This window comes from Piliocolobus tephrosceles, chromosome 8 (genome assembly GCF_002776525.5).
Source record: "Piliocolobus tephrosceles isolate RC106 chromosome 8, ASM277652v3, whole genome shotgun sequence".
Lineage (NCBI taxonomy): Eukaryota > Metazoa > Chordata > Mammalia > Primates > Cercopithecidae > Piliocolobus > Piliocolobus tephrosceles.
Window position 1 is genome coordinate 3812531 of NC_045441.1, and position 23921 is coordinate 3836451.

At 52.1% G+C, this 23921-nt stretch overlaps 1 protein-coding gene across 2 annotated transcripts in view; it reads left to right on the forward strand.

Moving 5' to 3' along the window:
• Positions 1-7845: 7845 nt before the first annotated feature.
• Positions 7846-23921, forward strand: part of C8H7orf50 (chromosome 8 C7orf50 homolog) — a 121493-nt gene continuing 105417 nt past the window's right edge. Inside the window, exons 1-2 of one of the 2 annotated variants that reach the window (XM_023188493.1) lie at positions 7846-7898; positions 17057-17186. In XM_023188493.1, coding sequence (XP_023044261.1) covers positions 17058-17186 — 129 coding nt within the window. In that variant the 5' untranslated portion in view covers positions 7846-7898; position 17057. Of the gene's footprint in view, positions 7899-16318; positions 16336-17034; positions 17187-23921 lie in introns of those variants that run through there. The other variant, XM_023188494.1, reaches the window with a different exon arrangement.

Here is a 23921-nt window from a genome sequence, read left to right on the forward strand (position 1 = left end):
GCAGGCGAGTCGGCCGTGGCCCCGCTGGCTGGAGCGTCACCGAGAGCAGGCGAGTCGGCCGTGGCCCTCCTGGCTAGAGCGTCAGTCAGCGGGCAAGTCGGCCGTGGCCCCGCTGGCTAGAGCGTCACAGCAGGCGAGTCGGCCGTGGCCCCGCTGGCTGGAGCGTCACCGAGAGCAGGCGAGTCGGCCGTGGCCCTCCTGGCTAGAGCGTCAGTCAGCGGGCGAGTCGGCCGTGGCCCCGCTGGCTGGAGCGTCAGAGCAGGCGAGTCGGCCGTGGCCCTGCTGCTGGAGCGTCAGTCAACCGTGGAGGTCACCAGCCCTGCCTTTTTAGAAGCAGATTTGGACCTGGGCTGGTGCGGCCGTGGGAGCTGATGTTTGCAGATGCTGAATGTTTTATCTCGCTGGGTTGGACAGGCTCGCAATCCTGTGCCTGGCGTCTCCCGTCGTCACCCCAGCTGCCTACAGCGGGGGAAGCACGTCCCGGGAAGCGTCCTCGCCCCCTGCCGTGGGGGCTCTCCTTTGTCTGAGTTGGACTTTAGCTGGCATCACTGGGTTTTTTGGGCAGGGCCCAGGGCCACGCCGTCGCCCCTGGTGCCCGGCATTTTGGATGGGATCCTGGGAGCCTGGCTGCTACTTCCCTTTCTGGTGTACGGGCTGCAGTATCAAACATTTTCACAAGATGTCCCCAAAAGGCCTTTGAGTCAGAGTGAGAGTTGACAGCGTCCAGCATTCCTGGTGAGAAATTAGCTGCAGCGTCACAGGAAGGACGGATATAACCAGCCGGTCAATCCTAACTCAGTTTCTCTAGGTTAACAAAGTTAAAAGGGATCGGGGATATTTTTAAATGTACTCTTCATTAACCTTCCAGATGTATTCTTTTCTGTAAGCCTAAGACTGCACTTGAAAGATCAGCTCTGAAATGAGTTCCTAAAATAGGTCAGTGGCTGAAATTGCGGTCGTTTCCCAAATGTTAAGAATGAGGATCTTTCGGCCGGGTGCGGTGGCTTACGCCTGTAATCCCAGCACTTTGGGAGGCCAAGGCGGGCAGATCACGAGGTCAGGAGATCGAGACCAGCCTGGCTAACAGTGAAACCCCGTCTCTACTAAAAATACAAGGAAAAAATTAGCCAGGCGTGGTGGCGGCGCCTGTAGTCCCAGCTACTCGGGAGGCTGAGGCAGGAGAATGGCGTGAACCTGGGAGGCGGAGCTTGCAGTGAGCCGACATGGCACCACTGCACTCCAGCCTGAGCGACAAAGCGAGACTCCGTCTCAAAAAAACAAAACAAAACAAAGAATGAGGCTCTTTCACGTCCGCTCAGTATTGTAAATGTCTGTGTTTCTTTGGGGGCTGGGTCTCGCTCTGTCACCCAGGCTGGAGTGCCGTGGTGCATTCATGGCTCACTGTAGCCTTGAACTCCCAGGCTTGAGTGAAGCTCCCACCTCAGCCTCCCGAGTAGCTAGGACTGCAGGTGTGCACCACCATGCCCAACGAATTAAAAACGTTATTCTTTTTTATAGAAACGTTATTCTTTTTTATAGAGATAGGGTCTCACTATGTTGCCCAGGCTGGTCTCAAACTCCTGGGCTCAAGTGACCTTTCCACCTTGGCCTCCCAAAGTGCTGGGCTTATAGGCGTGAGCCATGGTGCCTGGCGTTCAATATTGCAGATGTCTTGAGAGGATCATTGTGTTCTGGGGAACCCGGTGATGGGGAAACTAGTCTGACCTCTCTGCTTGGTTGCATATGAAGTTTTTGCAGATAAATGTTGATTTACTTCATTTTGCTGAAATATTAAAAACTTATAATCACAGCTTATTATTCAAGGTGAATAAAGCAAAGAGGAGAGTATTTAGGCCAAGATATCAGTTGAATGATGTTAGAGAGATTGTTTGCTGTTTTTCAATTTGTCTTATTTAGAGACAGTCTTGCTCTGTCGCCCAGGCTGGAGTGCAGTGGTGTTATCACAGCTCACTGCAGCCCTGACCTCCTGGGTTCAAGGTATCCTCTCACCTCAGCCTCTCAAGTAGCTGGGACTACAGGTGCATGCCACGATGCCCTGCTAATTTTTTATTTTTTTATAGAGGTGAGGTCTTGCTATGTTGCCCAGGCTAGTGTCCCAACTCCTGGGCTCAACTGATCCTCCCACTCTGCCTCCCAAAGTGCTGGGATTACAAGTGTGAGTGCCCGCCCAGTTTTTCATTCCTTTTGTTTGAGGATGTTGTCCTTTGATTTCTACCTTATGTTGTTCTGACATCGGGATGGGGAGGCTCTGATGACACCCACAGTGTTGAGGCTGCACACACTCCTGAGCTACACTATGACATCGTCTTAGAACACATTAAAAGCTAAGATTTTCCCGCAATTGATGCTGCAAGAAATGCCTTTTAAAACGGCCTTTTTTGACTAGGCACGTGTGGTGGCTCATGCCTGTAATCCCAGCACTTTAGGAAGCTCAGGTGGGTGGATCACGAGGTCAGGCGTTCGAGACCAGCCTGGCCAGCATGATGAAACCCCGTCTCGACTAAAGATACAAAAAAAATTAGCCAGGCGTGGTGGCACGTGCCTGTAATCCCAGCTACTTGGGGGGCTGAGGCAGGAGAATCACTTGAACCTGGGAGGTGGAGTTTGCAGTGAACTGAGATCAGGACATTGCACTCCAGCCTGGGTGACAGGGTGAGACTCTGCCTCAAAAAGAAAAAAAAAAAGACCTTTTAGAGCAGCTCTCTAATTTTGCATTCTGGAAAATTTTTTTTTTTTTTTTTTTTTGAGGCAGAGTTTTGCTCTGTCGCCCAGGCTGGAGTGCACTGGTGTGATCTTGGCTCACTGCACGCTCCACCTTCTGGGTTCACACCATTCTCCTGCCTCAGCCTCCCAAGTAGCTGGGACTACAGGCGCCCACCAACACGCCCAGCTAATTTTTTATATTTTTAGTAGAGATGGGGTTTCACCGTGTTAGCCAGGATGGCCTCGATCTCCTGACCTTGTGATCTGCCCGCCTTGGCCTCCCAAAGCGTTGGGATTACAGGCGTGAGCCACCGCACCCGGCCCGCATTCTGGATGTTTAATTCCACACTAAAGCTATTTTTGCAGATAGTTGTGCTGTGGTGAATCTTAAGAAAAAAATGAAACAGCAGTCCACTCAGAGGAGGCTCTTCATGGGCCAGCGTTTCCATCTCCTGGTTTCACTTGAACAGTCCCTGGAGAATGAGAGCAATTAGAAAGGTTACTGTTTCTATGGCAGTTAGGAAGAAAGTGTAAGACATTCTAGATAAAATCGGCTGTTCAGCGAGCCAGGGTCAGTGCATAGTGCTGAGCAATGTGATCGTTTGCTGGGGTGATTTGGGCCGGTTGTTGGGCTGGGCGTTGACTCAGTTCCCCAGGACTTCTGTGGCACCCAAACTTTGTCGGTCATTCGCAGCCTCTGATTCTCTGTTCTGCGGGGGGCCAAGCCCATTGTCCATTGTGCTACACAGCTGGGTCTCTTGGCGGTAAATCTTGGAAGTTCTGTCTGAAGCAGTGATTCCTAAACTTGTTCAGGTGTCAGAAACCCAACCAGTCTTGGCCTTCCGGGGCCTACCAAGAACACAGCTGAACTGAGTGCTGCACGTGTTCTGACAACACACGGTGCATCAGATACTGAATCTAGCGTAAACAGACAACAAGCATCCAGGGTGTGTCATGAAGTTTGTAGGAAGAAAGAGAAATGGAGAAAGCGGTATCACTTTAAGCTTTGCTGTAAATGAGAAAAGCCAGCTTAATCCAATTTGAGGCCAGAGATCCTTGGGAGATGGTTGAGAGTATTTTGCAACGGTTGGGCTGATCAGCTGTGGTTCATAGTCTCATGAAAACAGCTGGTAACGGCCAGGCACGGTGGCTCACAGCTGTAATCCCAGTACTTTGAAAGGCAGAGGCAGGCAGATCACTGAAGTCAGGAGTTCAAGGCCAGCCTGGCTAACATGGTGAAATCCTGTCTATACTAAAAACACAAAAATTTTCTGGGTGTGGTGGTGAGCACCTGGAATCCCAGCACTTTGGGAGACCAAGGTGGGTGGTTCATTTGAGGTCAGGAGTTTAAGACCAGCCTGGACAACATGGTAAAACCCTGCCTCTACTAAAGATACAAAAATTAGCCGGGTGTGGTGGCAGGCACCTGTAGTCCCAGCTTTTCAGGAGGCCGAGGCAGGAGAATTGCTTGAGCCCAGGAGATGGAGGCTGTAGTGACCCGAGATTGTGCCACTGCACTCCAGCCTGGGCAACACAGCGAGACTCTGTCTCAAAAGTTTCATATCTCAGATATCAATAATGTAGTGTTCAATAAAGTAGGAAGTGAGTGATATAACTTCTTTTTTTTTTTTAAGACGGAGTCTCGCTCTGCCGCCCAGGCTGGAGTGCAGTGGCCGGATCTCAGCTCACTGCAAGCTCCGCCTCCCGGGTTTACACCATTCTCCTGCCTCAGCCTCCCGAGTAGCTGGGACTACAGGCGCCCGCTACCTCGCCTGGCTAGTTTTTGTATTCTTTTAGTAGAGACGAGGTTTCACTGTGTTAGCCAGGATGGTCTCGATCTCCTGACCTCGTGATCCGCCTGTCTCGGCCTCCCAAAGTGCTGGGATTACAGGCTTGAGTCACCGCGCCCGGCCGATATAACTTCTTAATATTATGAAACATGCATACCTCATCAAATAATAAAAGAATGTAGTAAGATAATAGGATGTAAAACTAACACACAGGATCAAAAGCCTTCATTCCCACAAACAATAATCAGAAGATGTAACGGAAGAGGAAAACCCCATTTACAATGGCAATAAAGATAAAACACATAGGAATAAGCTTAAGACATCTAAGACCTATATTGGATAAAACTTTAAAATGTGTTTCATGAAGTTTTATTTTGGGAAGAAAAGAGAGAAAAATGTGTGTTTCATGAAAGGTACAATAGTAGATGCAAATCAATGGAGAGACAGTCCTTGTTCTTGGAAGACTCAACAACCAAGAAAGACGGGTGTAAGACATAATGTAAGAGTATGTGAGGATGACCCTAGATAGCCTTACAAGGGTATCATCTGACAATGTGTGAGGATGACCCCAGATAGCCTTACAAGGCTATCTTGTAAAGGATATTCAGATTTACCTATTCAGGGCCCATCTTGTGCTCACCCTGCCACAGCCCTGGGATCAGCCATTTCTCCCAGAAGCCCTGGTCCATGTTCGTGTGGGATGGTATTTAGGAGCCATGCTCTGGGTGCTAGGAGTGCTCAGTGCCACTGGGATGTCATTGTGTCCTACCAGGTCCCTCCCACAATGCGTGGGAATTATGGGAGCTACAATTCAAGATGAGATTTGGGTGGGGACATGGCCAAACCGTATCAATTTCTAATTTCCAAAAATAAAAATGAAAAAATTTTCTTTTCCTTTTTTTTTTTTTTTTTTGAGACAGAGTCTTACTCCATCACCCAGGCTGGAGTGCAGTGGTGTGATCGTAGTTCACTGCAGCCTCCATCTTCCAGGCTCAAGCAATCCTTCCACCTCAGCCTCCTAAGTAGCTGGGACTATAGGCGTGTGCCACCACACCCAGCTAATTTTCTATTTTTATTTTTTTAGACACGAGGTCTCATTATGTTGCCCAGGCTGGTCTTGAACTCCTGGTGTCCATCCATCCTCCTGACTCAGCCTCCCAAAGTGCTGGGATTACAGGCCTGCGCCACTGCACCTGGCCATGATTCACTTTTCTTTTTTTTTGAGCTAGAGTCTTGCTCTGTCACCCAGGCTGGAGTGCAGTGGCATGATCTCGGCTCATTGCAACCTCCACCTCCCGGGTTCAATTGGTTCTCACGCCTCAGCCTCCCGAGTAGCTGTGACTACAGGTGCATGCCACCATGCCTGGCTAATTTTTGTATTTTTAGTAGAGATGGAGTTTCACCACATTGGCCAGGCTGGTCTTGAACGCCCGACTTCAAGCGATGCATCCACCTCAGCCTCTCAAAGTGCTGGGCTTACAGGTGTGAGTCACCACACCCAGCCGACTTCTAATGAACAGAATATGGCAAAAGCCCAGGGAAGTCACTTCTGATATTAGGGTGCAAGGAGACTGTGACGTCCGTCTTGTGTGTGCCCCCTCTCGTGTGTGCTTGCTCCGACTAAGGCAAGCCAGCTGTGGTGTTGTGAGCTTCCTTGTGGAGAGGCCCATGTACCAAGGAACTGAGGGTGGCCTTTGGGCAGCAGCCAGCAAGGCTGAGGCCCTTCTCCAGTGACCTTGGAGGACTGAGTCCTTACAATATCCATGCGTGTGAGCTTGTGAGTGGATCATTCCAGACAAGCTTTCAGATGAAACCACAGCCCTGGGAGACACCTTGACCACAACTTGTTGAAACCTTGAGGCAAAGAGTTCAGCCACACCCACTTTCCTGACCCCGGATACCATGAGAAAATAAATGTTCTTTTAGGCTGCTAAATGTTGGGTTAATTTGTTATGCAGAAATAGGAAACAAATACAATCTTCTACCAGTGAGGAAGAGTGTCCCTTCTTTGCTTGTCACCTTTGGATTCCTGAGGCAACGTACATCATCCTTAATATGGCTGCGAAGCACTTAACTTACTGGGTGACTTGAAAGCGTGCTTTTTTTTTTTTTTTCCTAGACGGGGTCTGGCTCTGTTGCCCAGGCTGGAGTGCAGTGGCTTGATCATAACTCACTGCAACCTCCACCTTCTAGGCTCCAGCGATCCTCCTACCTCAGGGTCCGGAGTATCAGGAACTACAGGCACATACCACCACATCCGGCTAATTTTTATTTTTTTAATTAATTTTTTTTTTTTTTTTTAAGACAAGAGTCTCACTCTGTCGCCCAGGTTGGAGTGCAGTGGCACGATCTCGGCTCACTACAACCTCCACCTCCAGGCTCAAACGATTCTCCTGCCTCAGCCTCCCGGGTAGCTGGGATTACAGGCGCCCACCACCACGCCTGGCTAATTTTTTGTATTTTAGTAGAGAAGGGGTTTCACTGTGTTGGCAGGATGGTCTTGATCTCCTGACCTCAGGTGATCCACCCGCCTCGGCCTCCCAAAGTGCTGGGATTACAGGTGTGAGCCACCATGCCTGGCTTTTTTTTTTTTTTTTTTTCCTTTGAGACAGAGTCTCACTCTGTCACCCAGGCGGGAGTTCATTGGCATGATCCCAGCTCACTGCAACCTCCACCTCCGGGCTCAAACGATTCTCCTGCCTCAGCCTCCCGGGTAGCTGGGATTACAGGCACCTGCCACCAGGCCTGGCTAATTTTTGTATTTTTAGTAGAGACGGGGTTTCGTCATGTTGACTAGGCGGGTCTGAACTCCTGAGCTCAAGCGATCCGCCTGCCTCGGCCTCCCAAAGTGCTGGAATCCCAGGCGTCAGCCACCGCGCCGTGACACAAGTATTACTACAACAGTACCCACCCTGTATATTTTTTAGCACCTAGTTTGAGTCCTAGCCGTGTTGATCCCAATAGCCATAGCTCATCCATTTCGACTCCGAGTGGAGTTCCATGCCCTGGACCCTGGCGGAGGCCCCATTCCGGGACGCCCGCCTGGCAGGGGCAGCTGCACCCCAGACCCCCCCATCGCTGCGGGGCCCAAACCTAGTCGTCTGCACGTGTTCGGGGCAGGGCGGGTTGCCTTGGCAACCAGCCGCTCTACTAGCAACTCTAGGCCCCTAGAGATGGCGTCACTAGGCGCGCCCGGGCCTGGAACCGCCCTCCGTGCTGCCGTCGCTCGCCATTAGCCGGCGGAGAGACGGACGCTGACCTCGTCCAATGGGAGGCTCCATGCTCCTGAAGGCGGGACTAACGCTTACTTGGGGCGCGGGTCCCTGCCGGAAGCCGGCGTCCGCGACGCAGCTGCTCAAGCTTGGGTGGGCGAGGTGGGCGCAGGTAGGAGCGTGGGGCCGCGGCTGGGTGGCCGGCGGGTCAGGGCGCCGAGGAGATCCAGAGCCCCGGGGCGGGCTCCCGCGGGGCTCCGCCCCCTCCACGTGGGTGTGCGGAGGCCTAGCGTGGCGCGATTGGGCGGCGGCCCTGGGGTCCCCGGTGCTGGGTAGGCTGGTGCGTCCGGTGCGGTCCCGCGCGGGCTCCGACACCGGCACCCCCTCTGGGTTAACTCAGTGCGGGCGAGCAGAAGGGACGCCGCTGGCTCCTAGGTCTCAGGCCGTCAGCCCTCGCTGTGGCTGTGGTTTGTCTTCCTCTGAAGACTCCCTGATTGCCTTCCGAGGCTTTCAGCTCCCACTTTCTTCTTTATTTATTTATTTTTTTTTTTTGAGACGGAGTCTCGCTCTGTCGCCCAGGCTGGAGTGCAGTGGCCTGATCTCAGCTCACTGCAAGCTCTGCCTCCCGGGTTCACGCCATTCTCCTGCCTCAGCCTCCCGAGTAGCTGGGACTACAGGCGCCCGCCAACACGCCCGGCTAATTTTTTTTTTTTGTATTTTTAGTAGAGACGGGGTTTCACCGTGTTAGCCAGGATGGTCTCGATCTCCTGACCTCGTGATCCGCCCGTCTCGGCCTCCCAAAGTGCTGGGATTACAGGCTTGAGCCACCGCGCCCGGCCCCTTTCTTTATTTTTGAGGCAGTGTCTCGTTGTGTCACTCAGGCTGGAGTGCAGTGGCGTGATCATAGCTTACTGCGGCCTCCACCTCCTGGACTCAAGCCGTCCTCCCGCCTCATCCTCCCCAGTAGCTGGAACCACATGCGCGCGCCACCACACCCGGATAATTTTTTTAAATGTTTTTTGTAGAAACGGGGGTCTCACTATGTTACCCAAGCTGGTGTCGAATTCTTGGTCTCAAGCGGTGGATCCTCCCGCCTCGGCCTCCGAAAGTGCTGGGATTACAGGAGTGAGCCACCAAGCCCGGCCTCACTTTCCATCATAAGCATGTTTTCCATTCCTTCCTTCCTTCCATCTTTCATTCGTTCATTTTTAAAAAACGTTCATTGGGTTCCTCCTGCACTGTTCGTGGCATTGGGCTACAGCTGTCAACAAGTGTAGACAAGTCTGTGATCTAGTGAACTTCCATTCTGGAGGGGAGAGGCAGATGACGAAGGTGCACAGAGCAGGTGGTGATAAGTGCCGTGGAGAAGATGAGAACGGGGGTTCGAGAGTGGAGAGGAAGCAGGAGGAGGAGTGAGGCACCAGAACATTCCAGGCCGGGGCAACAGCAGGGAGCCCAGTGTGGCTGCGGCCAATGTGGGAACCGAGAAAGAGGAGGTGAAGCCCCAGAGGTGCGGGGAGGGGCCGGGGCAGTGGTGTGGACCAACTGGCAAGGACTTTGACTTTCCCTTCAAGTGGAAGGGGACAGCTTGGGAAGTTTTTGAATGGAGGTGACACACAATCTGATTTAGGAGTTTAAAAGCCATCGTGAGAGGTGGTGGCTTGGACCAGGTACCTACGGGATCATAAGGGAGTCACATTCTGGGTGTATTTCAGTGGTGAACTGACAGGAGGTGGTGGTAGGTTGGACGAGTGTGTGAGAAAGAGAGGAGTTGTGGATGGACCAAGGTTTTAAGCTTAAGCTACGATATGAACCTCATCAGATGGATGTTTTTGGAGAGGATGAACACCGGGAAGCTCAGGTTTGTGGTGGGTGATCAGGGTATTGATTACAAATTCTTAAGCTTGAGATGATATGTGTGTAGATGATGTATATAGGTACATATGTATGATTTTATATAAATAGTTATGTATATACACAGTTTATACACACAAACACACATATATATATATATATATATATATTTTTTTTTTTTTTTTTGAGACAGAGTCTCACTCTGTCATCCAGGCTGGAGTGCAGTGGCGTGATCTCAGCTCACTGCAACCTCCACCTCTTGGGTTCAAACGAATCTCCTGCCTCAGCCTCCCAAGTGGCTGGAATTACAGGCATGCACCGGCACACCCAGCTATTTTTTGTGTTTTCAGTGGTGACGGGGTTTCACCATGTCCCAGGCTGGTCTCCAGCTCCTGACCTCAAGTGATCCCCCTGCCTCGGCCTCCCAAAATGCTGGGATTACAGGCGTGAGCCACTGTGCCTGGCCAAACACATATATACACATACATATGTGTGTGTGTGTGTATATATATATATGTATACATCTGTATAAACAGTGTAAACAGAGGTCAGAAGTTCAAGTATGTACATCTATATATATGTCTAGGTACATGTATATGACCGCATATATGTTTAACTGTATACATGCACAGTTGAGTTGGCGTGTAGTTCGAGGATAGGGTTAATAAGAGACCTGTAAAGAGAAGAAACAAAGTCATCAGCATCTAGTTGTATTTGAAGCCACGTGACCGAATGGGATCACAAGGGAGTGAGGAGGCTGAGCACTAAGCCTGGGTCCTTCAGTGTTCAAGGACAGGCGATTAAGAGGTGGGAGTGGCCGGGCGCGGTGGCTCAAGCCTGTAATCCCAGCACTTTGGGAGGCCAAGACGGGCGGATCACGAGGTCAGCAGATCGAGACCATCCTGGCTAACATGGTGAAACCCCGTCTCTACCAAAAAATACAAAAAACTAGCCGGGAGAGGTGGCGGGCGCCTGTAATCCCAGCTACTCGGGAGGCTGAGGCAGGAGAATGGCGTGAACCCGGGAGGCGGAGCTTGCAGTGAGCTGAGATCCGGCCACTGCACTCCAGCCTGGGCAACAGAGCGGGACTCCGGCTTAAAAAAAAAAAAAAAAAAAAGAGGTGGGAGCAAAAGCAGGAGTTGTGCTGTCTGTGCTGGATGCCGGGTGAAAAACGCCTGTCAAGAGAGAAGGAAGGATCAACAGTCCAATGCTGTTAGGTCAAATAAGTTGCATACTGAGAGTCAGCAATGGGATTTAGCCAGGTGGGTGTCACTGTGGCAAGGTGGTTAGGGCAAAACCTGATGGGATCAGGGGAGGAAAGGAGTCAGAGACAGGGCAGGTAGATGACTCTTTCTTTCCTCCCCTCCCCTTCCTTTCTCTTTCTGTCTCTCTCTTTCTTTGTCTTTTTTTCTTTTCTTTTCTCTCCTCTTTCCTCTCATTCTGTCACCCAGGCTAGAGTGCAGTGGTGCGATCTTGGCTCACTGTAACCTCCACCTCCCTGGTTGAAGTGCTTCCCCTGTCTCAGCCTCCCAAGTAGCTGGGACTGCAGGCACCCGCCACCACACCCAGCTGATTTTTGTTTATTTTTAGTTCAGACGGGATTTCACCATATTGGTCAGGCTGTTCTCGAATTCCTGACCTCAGGTGATCTGCCTGCCTTGGCCTCCCATAGTGCTGGGATTACAGGTGTGAGCTACTGCACCCAGCCTTGCCTTTTTTTTTTTTTTTAAGAGACAGGGTCTCTCACTCTGTCACCCAGGCTGAAGTGTAGTGGCATGATCATGATTCGCTGCACCCTTGAACTCCTGGGCTCAAGTGATTCTCCTGCCTCAGCCTCCCAAGTAGCTGGGCCTACAGGCACGGGCCGCCATGCCCAGCTAACTACAAAATGTATGTATTTTGGGGCCAGGTCTGGTGGCTCACACATGTAATCCCAGCAGTTTGGAACGCCAAGGTCGGAGGATCGCTTGAGCCCAGGAGTTTGAGACCAGTCTGGGCAACATGACAAAACCCCATTCCTACAAAAAATACAAAAATTAGCTGGGCATGGCGGCGTACACCTGTAGTCCCAGCTGCTGCAGAGGCTGAGTTGGGAGGATTGCTTGAGCCTGGGCGGTTGAGGCTGCAGTGAGCTGTGATCACGCCACTGCATTCCAGCCAAAATTTTTTTTGTAGTGACAGAGTTTCACTGTATTGCAAGGCTGGACATACGGCTTGATTTTTTGTAGAAAAAATGTGGCACAAATTTGGTTCTCACAACAAACTTTATAGCAAACAATCTTTCTCCCATTTATTATTATTGTAAAGTAGCACTTGGGTGTTATATTTTTATTTATTTGTTTTATTTATTTATTTTTTGAGACGGTATCTTGCTCTGTCGCCCAGGCTGGAGTGCGGTGGTGCGATCTCGGCTCACTGAAACCTTCACCTCCCAGGTTCAAGTGATTCTCCTGCCTCCGCCTTCACAGTAGCTGGGACTACAGGCACGTACTACCACGCCCAGCTAAGGTGTGACATTTTTAAATTTATGGTAAATAACTTGAGAGGGATTATAGTTGTTTTTTTTTTTTTTTCCCAGTATATCGAGGGGTTGTGGAACCATCACCACAATCTAATTTTAAAACTTTTTCCTTCTCCCACAAGAAATCCTGTAGCCCTTCGTGGTCACCCACTCTTCCCTCTGCTTGCCCTATCCCTAAATAATCTCTCATCTCCTTTCTGTCAGTGTAATTTACGTATCCTGAGCTTTTCACAGAAGTGGAATTTTGCAGTGCGGAGTCTCGGGTGTCTGGCTTCTCTCACCCAGCACAGTGTCTTCTGGGTTCATCGTGTTGTGGTACGTGTCAGTATCCCATTTCCTTTGGTGGCTGAATAGTATCCCCTGTGCGAATGCGCCACGTTTGGTTCCCCCTTCGTCCATGGATGCACAGACACGGAGGGTATTTCCACTGCTTGGATATTAGGCACATACTGCCGTGAACATCATTGTACACGTTTTTATGGAGATGTGTTCGTTTCTCTTTGATTGGCATTTCCTAAATGACCCATGATGCTGAGCTGCGTTTCATGTGCCTGTTGGCCATTCATGTATCTTCTTTGGAGAGATGTCTCTTCAGATCCCTTCCCCATTTAAAAACCGGGTTATTTGTCTCCTATTGTTGAGTTGTTAGAGGTCTTTATATATTCTGGTTACTAGTGTCTTGTCAGATACGTGATTTGCAGGTATTTTTCTCCAATACTATGGGTGGTCTTTTTTTTTTTTTTTTTTTAAATACAGGTTCTCACTTTGTTGTCCAGGCTAGGTTGTAGTGGCATAATCATGGCTTATTACAACCTCGACTTCCTGAGCTCAGATCATCCTCCCAGTTCAGCCTCCGAGGTAGCTGGGACTCCAGGTGTGCATCACCATGCCTGGCTAATTTTTTGTATTTTTTGTAAAGATGGAGCCTCACTATGTTGCCCAGGCTGGTCTTGAACTCCTGGGCTCAAGAGTGCTGGGATTAGAGTCGTGAGCCACCATGCCCAGCCTGGATTTTCTTTTTGCTTTGTTTTGTGTAGAGATGCGGTCCTGCTGTGTGGTCGGGACTGGTCTGGAACTCCTGGCCTCAAGTGATCCTCCTGCCTCGGCCTCCCAAAGTGCTGGGATTACAGGCGTGAGCCACCGCACCCAGCCTCTTTACTTTCTTGCTGGCATCCTTTGCAGCACAAAAGTTTTACATTTTGTTGTAGTCCAATTTATTTTCTTTTCCTTTTGCTGCCGGTTTTTGGTGGCATATGTGAGAGGCCATTGCCTAATCCAAGGTCATGAAGATTTACTCCTATGTTTTCTTCTATAATTTTATAGTTTTAGGTCTTCCATTTAGGACTTTGATCTATTTTGAGTTAGTTTTGTGTACGGTGTGAGGTAGGGCTCCAAATCAGTTCTTTTATATGTTGGTAGCCAGTTGTCCTGGCACCATTTGTCTTTCCCACTGAATTGTCATGGCACTCTTGTTGAAAATCAGTTGACAGTAAATGAAAGTAAATGTCGTTTTCCATAACAAACATTCATTATCTCAAAGCTTGAGTCACTTTCCCTTAGAACTATTAAAATAAACTTTTCCATAATATGGAAAAGTCTTTTATCCCTTTTTAGCAAATAGACATAGTGATTAAGTTTTTAAATGATAATTTACAGAATGAATATAGATTTGACTTAACTTTTATAGTAATGGGTATGTAAATATTTGCTGAACTTTTCTTATTTCTCTCACCAGGTAATTGGCTGGCATGGTCTTTTGTCTTTTCAGAGCTCCTGTGTCAACAGTATCTCATTCTTCCAAGATTTCTTATTACACAGCTAATTGAAATCTGTAGCCTCTGGCTTCTGATGTTTTTTAAATATAAGGCTCAATTAAAGAATAAGGGGCTTGGGGTTTTCTGATTCGACAATAGGAATATTCTTTCAGTGTGCTGTTACCAGTGACAGCCCCAAGTGGGATGGAGGGAGCCCTTGTGCAGGCTCTGCCCTTTGGACGGGGCCTTTGCGCTTCAACTGTCTCCTTGGTTTCTGGCCTCACCTAGCATCCCAGGCCTGCGTTGACCTCCCCTGACTCTTTTTCACAGCGAATGGTATTTAGACTACACCTGGGTTCTAGGTGGACTCGGTGCTGCCAGGCCCTTTCCATGATGATCCTTTAACTGCCGCTCTCCCATCACCTTTCCTGCTTTACTCTTTTTTTTTTTTTTTTTTTTTTTTTTAAACACAGAGTCTCATTCTTTTGCCCAGGCTGGAGTGCAGTGGTGCAAAATCATGGCTCACTGCAGCCTCGATCTCCTGGGCTCAAGCAATCCTCCCACCTCCACCTCCTGAGTAGCTAGCTGAGACCACAGGTGTGCACCACCAAGCATAGCCAATTTTTTTTTTTTTTTTGAGACCAAGTCTCACTGTGTCGCCCAGGCTGGGGTGCAGTGGCCGGATCTCAGCTCACTGCAAGCTCCGCCTCCCGGGTTCACGCCATTCTCCGGCCTCAGCCTCCCAAGTAGCTGGGACTACAGGCGCCCGCCACCTCGCCCGGCTAGTTTTTTGTATTTTTAGTAGAGACGGGGTTTCACCGTGTTAGCCAGGATGGTCTCGATCTCCCAACCTCATGATCCGCCCGTCTCGGCCTCCCAAAGTGCTGGGATTACAGGCTTGAGCCACCGCGCCTGGCCAAGCATAGCCAATTTTTAAAAAATGTTTTGTAGACATGGAGCCTCGCTATGTTGCCCAGGCTGGTCTCAAACTCCTGGGCTCAAGCAGTCTGCCCACCTCAGCCTCCCCGAATGCTGGGATGACAGGCGTGAGCCACTATGCCCGGACTGTTTTAATTTTGGGGTGGGATTTGGCTTTCTTGGTGTTCCCTGGCTTACTGACGTGGTCCTTTGTGGGTGTGTGTCTGAGCTGTCTGGGCTGGAGGCCATGTGGTGAGGCAGTGTGCTGGTTGCTGAGTTCCCGTCTCTCCGCTCCCTAGTGCCTCTGTGGCACTCCCCTACCCCCACCCACTCGGGGGCCTACATAGCCTGGGGCTCTGCAGGACACTTTTCTGTTCTCAGCTCCTTTTAAGGCTCTACCCAGTAGGGGCAGCAGGGGAGACTGGGAGCTGGAGGGTGGGGAGGAGTGTAAGGAGGAGTGTGGGTGAGGGGGTGGCCTTGGGGCAGGTGGGGACAGGAAGGGAGGGGTGGGGACAGGGACATGGGGTCGGGCGAGGGCTTCTTCTGCTCCTGCTGTCCTGCCTGAGCGAGCCCATGCAGGAGGCTTCGCTGCAGCAGCAGGCGTGGGCCGGGCTCCTGCTTCTCCCTCCTAGAAGCAGCCCGTTCCCTGCCTGCACCCCACCCCAGGTTTTTCCTTAAGTCCCAGCCACAGCCGCCGGTACCCCTCCATCAGGGACCCAGGGCCAGCTACCCCAGCCCCTCCAGCAGGCTCCCAGGTCTGGTGGCCTCAGCTGCCTCTTTCGGCTCCCTCTTCACACAGTCCACAGAGGACACGGGTTCTGCCGTCCCTGGACTTCTCCGTCCTGGCGTGGTGTTCTAGAGACAGCTGTGCTGGAGAAAGGGGGCCTAACCACATGCCCCTCGAATGCCACATCCATCCTCATACGTGGCCTGCTCCATGCTCCTTGCATGCTCAGAGGAGATTCCAGACTCAGGGTGGTCCTTGAGCCCCTCCACCCGAGGTGGCCAGGTGTCCTGTGATGGGCAGGGCTGGCACCGGCAGCCCGGGTGGTGCCACAGCTTCCCTAGTTGATGGGGAGCAGGAGTGAGCCCATGATAGGAGAAAGTGAAAACAATTCAAAATATTCAGTGATTACAGAGCAGGCAGATTTTCACTTTGGGGAAATTATGATGCTGTCACTGAAAATGGTATTTCTCTCAATCTTAAAAGCTTTGTGTTCATGTTCAGTTAGAAATATAGAATATATAATCCATGTATGATTGCAGCTGCGTTAAATAAAAAGTCAGAAAAAAGACTGAACGGGGCTGGGCATGGCAGCGCACGGCAGTGGCCTCAGCACTTGGAGAGGGCAAGGCAGAGGATGGCTTGAACCAAGGGGTTTAAGACCAGCCTGGGCAGCATAGCAAGACCCTGCCTCTACAAAAAAGTTAGCCAGGCATGGTGGCACATGCCTGTGATTACAGCTACTCAGGAGGCTGAAGTGGGAGGATGGCTTGAGCCTGGGATTTTGAGGATGCAGTGATCCAAGATTGTGCCACCGCACTCCAGCCTGGGTGACAGGGTGGGATGAGCTGAGATTGCACTGCTGCACTCCAGCCTGGGTGACAGTGAGATGAGCCGAGATTGTGTCACCACACTCCAGCCTGGGTGACAGAGTGAGATGAGCCGAGATCGCACTGCCGCACTCCAGCCCGGGTGACAGAGCGAGATGAGCCGAGATCGCACTGCCGCACTCCAGCCCGGGTGACAGAGTGAGATGAGCCGAGATCCCACTGCCGCACTCCAGCCTGGGTGACAGGGTGAGATGACCCGAGATTGCACTGCCGCACTCCAGCCTGGGTGACAGTGAGATGAGCCGAGATTGTGTCACCGCACTCCAGCCTGGGTGACAGAGTGAGATGAGCCGAGATCCCATTGCCGCACTCCAGCCTGAGTGACAGGGTGGGATGAGCCGAGATTGCACTGCCGCACTCCAGCCTGGGTGACAGTGAGATGAGCTGAGATCGCACCACCGCACCCCAGCCTGGGTGACAGGGTGAGACCCTGACTCAAAAAAAAAAAAAAAAAAGACGGAAAGGAAATATACCAAAATGTCAAATTGGTTGCCATAGGTGATGAAATGTGGGGGTTTGAGTTTGTTTTAACTTTTATATGTGTTCCGTATTTTCTGAAATACTTTTTTTAAAAAATGGGAGAGTACCCTATTTCTTTTTATTTAAAAATCTTATATGAGTTAAGCCTTTTATTTCCTTATTTTCAGCAATTTACTTTCTTTGTTGCAGGATGGCAAAACAGAAGAGAAAAGTTCCTGAAGTGACGGAGAAAAAGAACAAAAAGCTGAAGAAGGCCTCAGCAGAGGGGTCACTGCTGGGCCCTGAGGCCGTGCCAAGTGTCGATGCAGCCAGCTCCAAGGTAAGGCCGCCAGTGCTACGCTGGCCCCGCCCTCTGGGATCCACCGATTTTCTGATCTAGAGGGAGGGGGCGGCTCAGCCTGCTGGTCTCTGTGGAGCAGAGGTTGGAACAGATGCGGAGGCATGGATGGGCTTGGTGCCTTCCAGAAGCAATTGTAGGACAAAAAAGGATTTTAGTAAATTTTGAGTTGGAACCCCATGATTGCCTTTTTTAGCCATCAGGACACTGCTGTTTTGGGTGCCGTGATGTGTAGGGGACTTGGTGGCAGCACGCAGGATGGTGAGGGGCCTGCAGCAGGCCTTTGGTTGTGCCCTGGGAAGGTGCGGGCGGCAGCTTCTCACCTGGGCATGTGCAGGGGCGTGGCCTGAAAGCCTGTGGTTAAAAACGCACATCTAGAAATGTTCACGTCGAATAACATGGTTATTGTCCGTATGAAAATCACCTATTGGCCTCACTTTCTAAACTGTGCAGTGGATTATAAATAACGTTGGGATCTGAGTGTCCACCACCATTCACCTGAAAAGATACATGAGCCATCTTCTCCTAAAGTTACGCATTTTTATTCCTCGTTTTCTTGAGACACAGTCTCGCTCTGTCACCCAGGCTGGAGTGCAGCGTCACCCAGATAACCCAGGCTGGAGTGCAGTGGTGGGATCTTGGCTCAGTGCAGCCTCCATCTCCTGGATTCCAGCGATTCTCCTGCCTCAGCCCCACAAGTAGCCAGGATTACAGGTGCACACCACCGCACCCGACTAATTCTTTGTATATTTTATAGAGATGGGGTTTCACCATGTTGGCCAGGCTGATCTTGAAACTCCCGACCTCAAGTGATCCACCCCGCCTCGGCCTCCCAACATGCTGGAATTACAGGCGTGAGCCACCCCGCCTGGCCTGCATTTTTATTCTTTTTTTTTTTTTTTCCTGAGACAGAGTCTCACTCTGTCACCCAGGCTGGTGTGCATTGGTGCCATCTTGGCCCACTGCCAACTCCGCCTCCCGGGTTCACGCCATTCTCCTGCCTCAGCCTCCTGAGTAGCTGGGACTACAGGCGCCCGCCACCACGCCCGGCCAATCTTTTTGTATTTTTAGTAGAGACGGGGTTTCACTGTGTTTGCCAGGATGGTGTCGATCTCCTGACCTCGTGATCCCCCCGCCTCAGACTCCCAAAGTGCTGGGATTACAGGCGTGAGCCACCACGCCCAGCCCTGCATTTTTATTCTTGAAAGTATTTTGTTATGTCCTGTATCATATTTATCTTCCACAAAAAGATGCATATACATTTAAATTTGAAAATATAAAAAATTTTTTTACCCACCAAGTTCTGAGTGTTAAAATTTTTCTTCTACGTTGAGCTGTGTTTACCGTTAGTAGCATGCTGTTGATCAAAACAGCATAATAGATTAGGAATTTTCACAAATGATTCTACATAAAGTGAAATCCGATGAGGCATGCATTGCATCATGGTCAGGGCATTGTGACCCTGTGTCACCACCCCGCGAAGGGCAGGGCTTTCCGTGTCTCTGCGGTTGGCGCACTCACCTGTGGATCTGCATGTCATTGTTTGAGAGAAAGCAGGTTTCCACGGGCTGTGTTCCTGTTCCCATGTCAGATTTCAGTGCTGAGCAGCCTTGTTGACATGGATGAGTAAATGGGAACGAGAGTGTTGTTGTAGCTTTGTTGCTTAAGTCCTTAAACTTTGAGACCATTCTGTGGTTTGGGGCACATATTTTCAGAATTTATTTTAAAGATCGATCAGTAAGTGACAGCTAGACTGGGTCCCTGAGTTGTTCAAGGGCCTAGTGCCAACTTGTTACATTTGTTCACTTCCCCAGGGTGACACCAGGGTTCATGCTCTGCCGTTATTTAGTGCTGGAGGTCTCGTGCCTGGGGCGGTGTGCCATTGTGAGATGTGGGGTGGCAGGTGGCCCTGTTTTTCATGAAAGGAGAAAAGGGCCGCTGTGCAGAGGGAGGTGGAAAGGGGGAGCCCATGCAGGCCCTTCTTCAAAGCGGCTTCCAGCAGGAAGTGGGCAGCTTGGAGGGGTCACTGGGCTACCCAGCCACGGATGCCTGGGACAGTGGAGTGTGCCTGGTTGCTGGGTGTAGCCCAGCTCACTCTGGGATCCTGTCCAGTGAGGCAGTGCTGAGCTCTTGGAAGGTGGTGTAAAATCACGTCCACCACGTCTGTGGTTGCAGGCGGCTCAGCAGACGTGGGTGGAGGGGAGAAGCCGGGGTATGTGCCTCAGGGAGGTCTTGGCTATCTCAGAGGGTCGTCTCTCATGGCCACCCCCGAGGGGCGAGGGAAGCCAGACAGCACCCCCAGCACAGCCAGACAGCTTGTCCTAGGCTCTCTTTAGCGGAACACCCCAAGGTCACCCGGAGGCCGAGGCCTGGCAGGTGCAGAGGTCCTATGGCTCCCGTGCAGCGGGTCAGGAGGCAGCCCAGCGTTCCACCCGAGCCTCGCCCTGAATTTTGGCTCCTCCTCCACGAGCTGTTCAATTCCTGTGTCCCCAGGCCGACTGCCTCTTATTTGTGCCTTCTTCACAGCCTGAGGTCCAGTTGTGTGGGTGCCTTTTGGTTTCTGGGTTCCAGATGGACACTGGTTTCCCGCGAGCTGTTGGATCTCTTGTTCTGTGGTTCAGCCCAGTCCCGATTCCACAGAGCCTCAGGCACACAAGACTTTGGTGGGCGTGGCGTCACCCTGAACTTTTTGAGTTAAGAGGCTTCTGGCTCTCCCTTCTTGCCTGATCCCCACACAGGCCGCTGGTCACTGGCAGGACCCCCACGACAGCTCGGCTTATGGTGACTGTGGGCAGAGGTTAAAACTCGTACCCAAGTGAGGGGCTGGTGTCTGTCCTTTTGTTTAAGTTCAAGTAATTATTTTAAAGTATGTGATTCAAGTAATTACTTTTCATTATTAAAATACGTGTTGATTAAAAGAAAGTTGGAAAGCAAGAGGGGAAAGAAGAAAGCCTTTGTTTCCTTCAGCTCCGCTTTGAGGGCTGGACTCTGCTGGTCTGGAGCACGCGGCTGCTGGCAGAGGGTCTAGAACACGCGGCTGCCGGCAGAGTCACCACACTCTCACTTCCCTTTCTGGCCGCTGGCATGGAGTTGGTCTCAGGCCCGCCCAGCTGAGCGTTGGGAAGCGACCTGGAGCCGGTTCCTTAGCCTTTGGAGGAGCTGGCAGCGGGAAAAGGGCCTGGGAAGCCAGGGAATGTGGTCTCGGTGGAGCCCGGTTCACCAGCAGGGGTCGGCAGCCACTTCCTTCTGAGGGAGCTGGTGGAAGGAGCTGCCTTCGGCTGGATTCTCTGCAAAGTGCATGCCCCTGTGGCCCGTTTCCAGGCTACTGGGAGGGTTTTCAGATGGGCCTCTGACTCCGTATGGGGGCTCGGGGCTCATGTTCTTGTGTGTCGGGAGCCAGTCTCCACATTAAAGGGGGTGTCTCTGCTAATATGGATATTTCCTTGCTGACTCTCCCTGGTTCTCATGGGAAATTGTTTAGAAAAAAAGAAAAGGTTTCAAGCTTTTTTTTTGAAGCTGAACCTAAGTGCTTAGAAGGGTGTGCGGCTGGGCCTGGGGAGCAGCATTCCTGGGCTCCGGGGAGCTTGTGGAAAAGTACTGCGCTGGCCCCTCCCCTCGCCCAGTGGATCCTGGACGGACCTCCGGAATCCGCCATCGAGGACGGAGAAGCCTGTGTCCCCCCGTGGGCCATCATGTTGTCCTCCCGGCAGCGTCTGTCCGGGGAGCCTGCGGGTCAGCGGCCGCTCCCGGGGCCCCGTGCAGCCTCTTCCCACAGCATGAGCGCTCTGAGCTTGCGCCAGGATCGCCGCCATGTCCCCAAGTGACGGGACTTCATCGCCCCTTGGGGAGCGCTCCCTCAGCGTTCCAGTTCCCGCTCAGGCCTGTGGGCTTGGCCCCGGGAAGCCGCCTGGGCCGGTGCACTCACTCTCCCAGGCTTCAGTCCCTGGTGCCTCTGTCTGGCACCAGTGAGTTTTGGCTGTTCCTTGGTCCTGGGCACCAGGGCCTCAGGGTCTTGGCTCTGGGCGTGGTTTGCTGAGCTCACCATCCCAGAGGCCCCTGCTGGCCTGGAGTGCTGGGGAGGTGGGTGGCTCGTGGTGGCCCCAGCTGCTCCCACGGGCCTGTCTTGTGTCTTGGTGACTGGGCTGTATGATTGTTCGCTGGTCTTAGAAGGGACTGGCACCTGCCGCTTCTGTCCTCCCCAGCTCTGCGGGCAGGAGGTTCTGCCGCTGGGGTTGGCGCCTTGGGCCTTTCCTCTTGTGGACCCGAGGGTCCCGGGGTTTGCCCTGTCCACTTCCTGTTTCGTAGCTAAGCCCTCCCCGGGGAGCTGGGGTTTAGTTCTGTCTTCATGTTCCTTTAACCCTTCCAGGCCTGGTTTCCCACTTGAGCGGGTTGTGAGGATGAGGTTTCAAATGACACGTGCCCTTTGGGGGGACTGTGGGGCCCCGGCTGAGCCAGGCCTGCTGCCCAGCATCCCCTGGGGTCGGTGGATGTGAAGGAGGCCATGTGACTCGGCAGGTCTTTCTGTCTTTTGCCCTCCCCCTCCCTCTCCAGTCTCACTAAAGGGGACCCTTAGCTTCTCTGTTTCTGTCTGAAGCCACGGACCTGTATGCCAGGGAAGGTGGCATACGTGCAACCACCCCATGCAGAGCCAGCCGAGTGGCTGCTGGTGTGGAGGCCCCTGTGGTGACCTGGCCGCTTCCCTGCTGCTGTCAGTGCCGTTTGGCTGCCTGGAGATGAAAGGTGGGCTCCCTCAGTCCAGTGTTGTCAGCAGAACCCCCCTGGCTTCCTCTGCCTCATAAGAATCCCTTATGTGTGCAACACTTTCTGTCCACACAGGCATCTCGACAGCGATTCTTAGCAGCCTGGAGGTGCTGGGGCAGAGGCGTGGGTGCTGTGCTGGTTTCAGTCACCTGGCCGTCTGTCCTGGGGAAGAGACTCACCCCTGGTTTCTGACTCTGGTTACCTCATGGAGCCCACTAGCAGAGACCAGGATCCCTTCTGTGGCCGGCTGTGAGCCAGCGGAGGCTCAGCCGAGGGCAGGGTCTGTGTGTCAAGGCGCCATGTAAGGACCATGGGGGCTCAGACAAGACCTCGGGTGGGCGCAGCACACTGCCCTGTGTGAGTGCAGTGGCCTCGGGTGGGCGCCGCACGCTGCCCTGTGTGAGTGCAGTGGCCTCGGGTGGGTGCTGCACGCTGCCCTGTGTGAGTGCAGTGGCTGCGGAAGGCTTCATGGGCCACAGTAAGCAGCTTGACCATCCCACCGTGGGGCCTGCACCTGACGCACCCAGAACGCGGGGCGCAGGTAGTGGTCGACCGAAGAGAGCAGGGCCACTCGGCATGGACCAGTGTGTAGAAACTCTCGATTTGCTGCTTTTGTCATCTTGAAAATCAATGTGAATTACTTGAGCATGAAGCCCACAGCTTTATAAAACCATCAAATGAGGCCGTGAACTTCATGGCCTTGAGAATTTGCTCTGAGCCAAAATACTTCAGACCAATGGTATTTTGCCCCAAGAAGCATAACTGCTCTGGCAGTGGGATTTTGTGTCTGAACTCTTGGGACTGAGTGGTTGCTGGTGTCTGCGGAGGCTCCCTGGGAGCCCAAATTGTTTTTCTTAGTGGAATTCCACCCGCCCCCCACCCACATTGTTTTTATTTTCTCCTGTCTGACTGCTGCATGCCTGGGGGTCTGCCCGCTGAATTTTGAACTCATACATGTACAGGGCTGAAAGGCAGGTGGAACCGGAGAAACTGTCTTACGTGTGGGAAAACTAAGACCTCAAGAACTGTGCATGGTCTACTCTGAGGCCTGCGTAGGCGGCAGGAGGCTGGCCCCCTCCTCCATCCCTGCCGGGCACGCTGCCCCCTGTGTCCATCCGTTTTTGTGGCTGAGTAATAGTCCATGGGCCGCCTGCTGGCCACGCTGCCCCATGTCCATCCATTTTCAGGGCTGAGCTGCGCTGCCCCGTCTCCATCCGTTTTTGTGGCCGCGCCGCCCCATGTCCATCCATCTTTGTGGCCGCGCTGCCCCGTGTCCGTCCATTTTTGTGGCCGCGCCGCCCCATGTCTATCTGTTTTTGTGGCCGCGCTGCTCCGTGTCCATCCATTTTTGATCCGTTTTTGGGGCTGAGTAAAATAGTCCATGCACACTGCCCCGTGTCCATCCGTCTTTGTGGCTTCGCCGCCCCGTGTCCATCTGTCTTTGTGGCTGCGCCGCCGCGTGTTCATCTGCCTTTGTGGCTGCGTCGCCCCGCGTCCATCCGTTTTTGATCCGTTTTTGGGCCTGAGTAAAATAGTCCATGCACACTGCCCCATGTCCATCCGTTTTTGTGGCCGCGCTGCCCTGTGTCCATCCGTTTTTGATCCGTTTTCAGGGCTGAGTGAAACAGTCCGTGGTGTGGAATGATCACAGATTCTCTCACCCGTTTACCAGAGTTTGGAGACTGAGTTGTTTCCAACTTGGAGCTGTTATGAATGTGCTGTTAACATTTGCATCTGCGTCTTTCTGTGCTTTCGTTCCTAGGACCAGAATTGCTGGATCCTATAGTAAGTGTGTGGTTAATTTTTTGAGAAGATGCTGGCTGGGCACGGTGGTTCATGCCTGTAATCTTAGCACTTTTTGGAGGCCGAGGCAGAAGGATTACTTGAGTTCAGGAGTTTGAGACCAGCCAGGGCAACATGGTGAAACCCCGTCTGTACAAAAAATACAAAAATTAG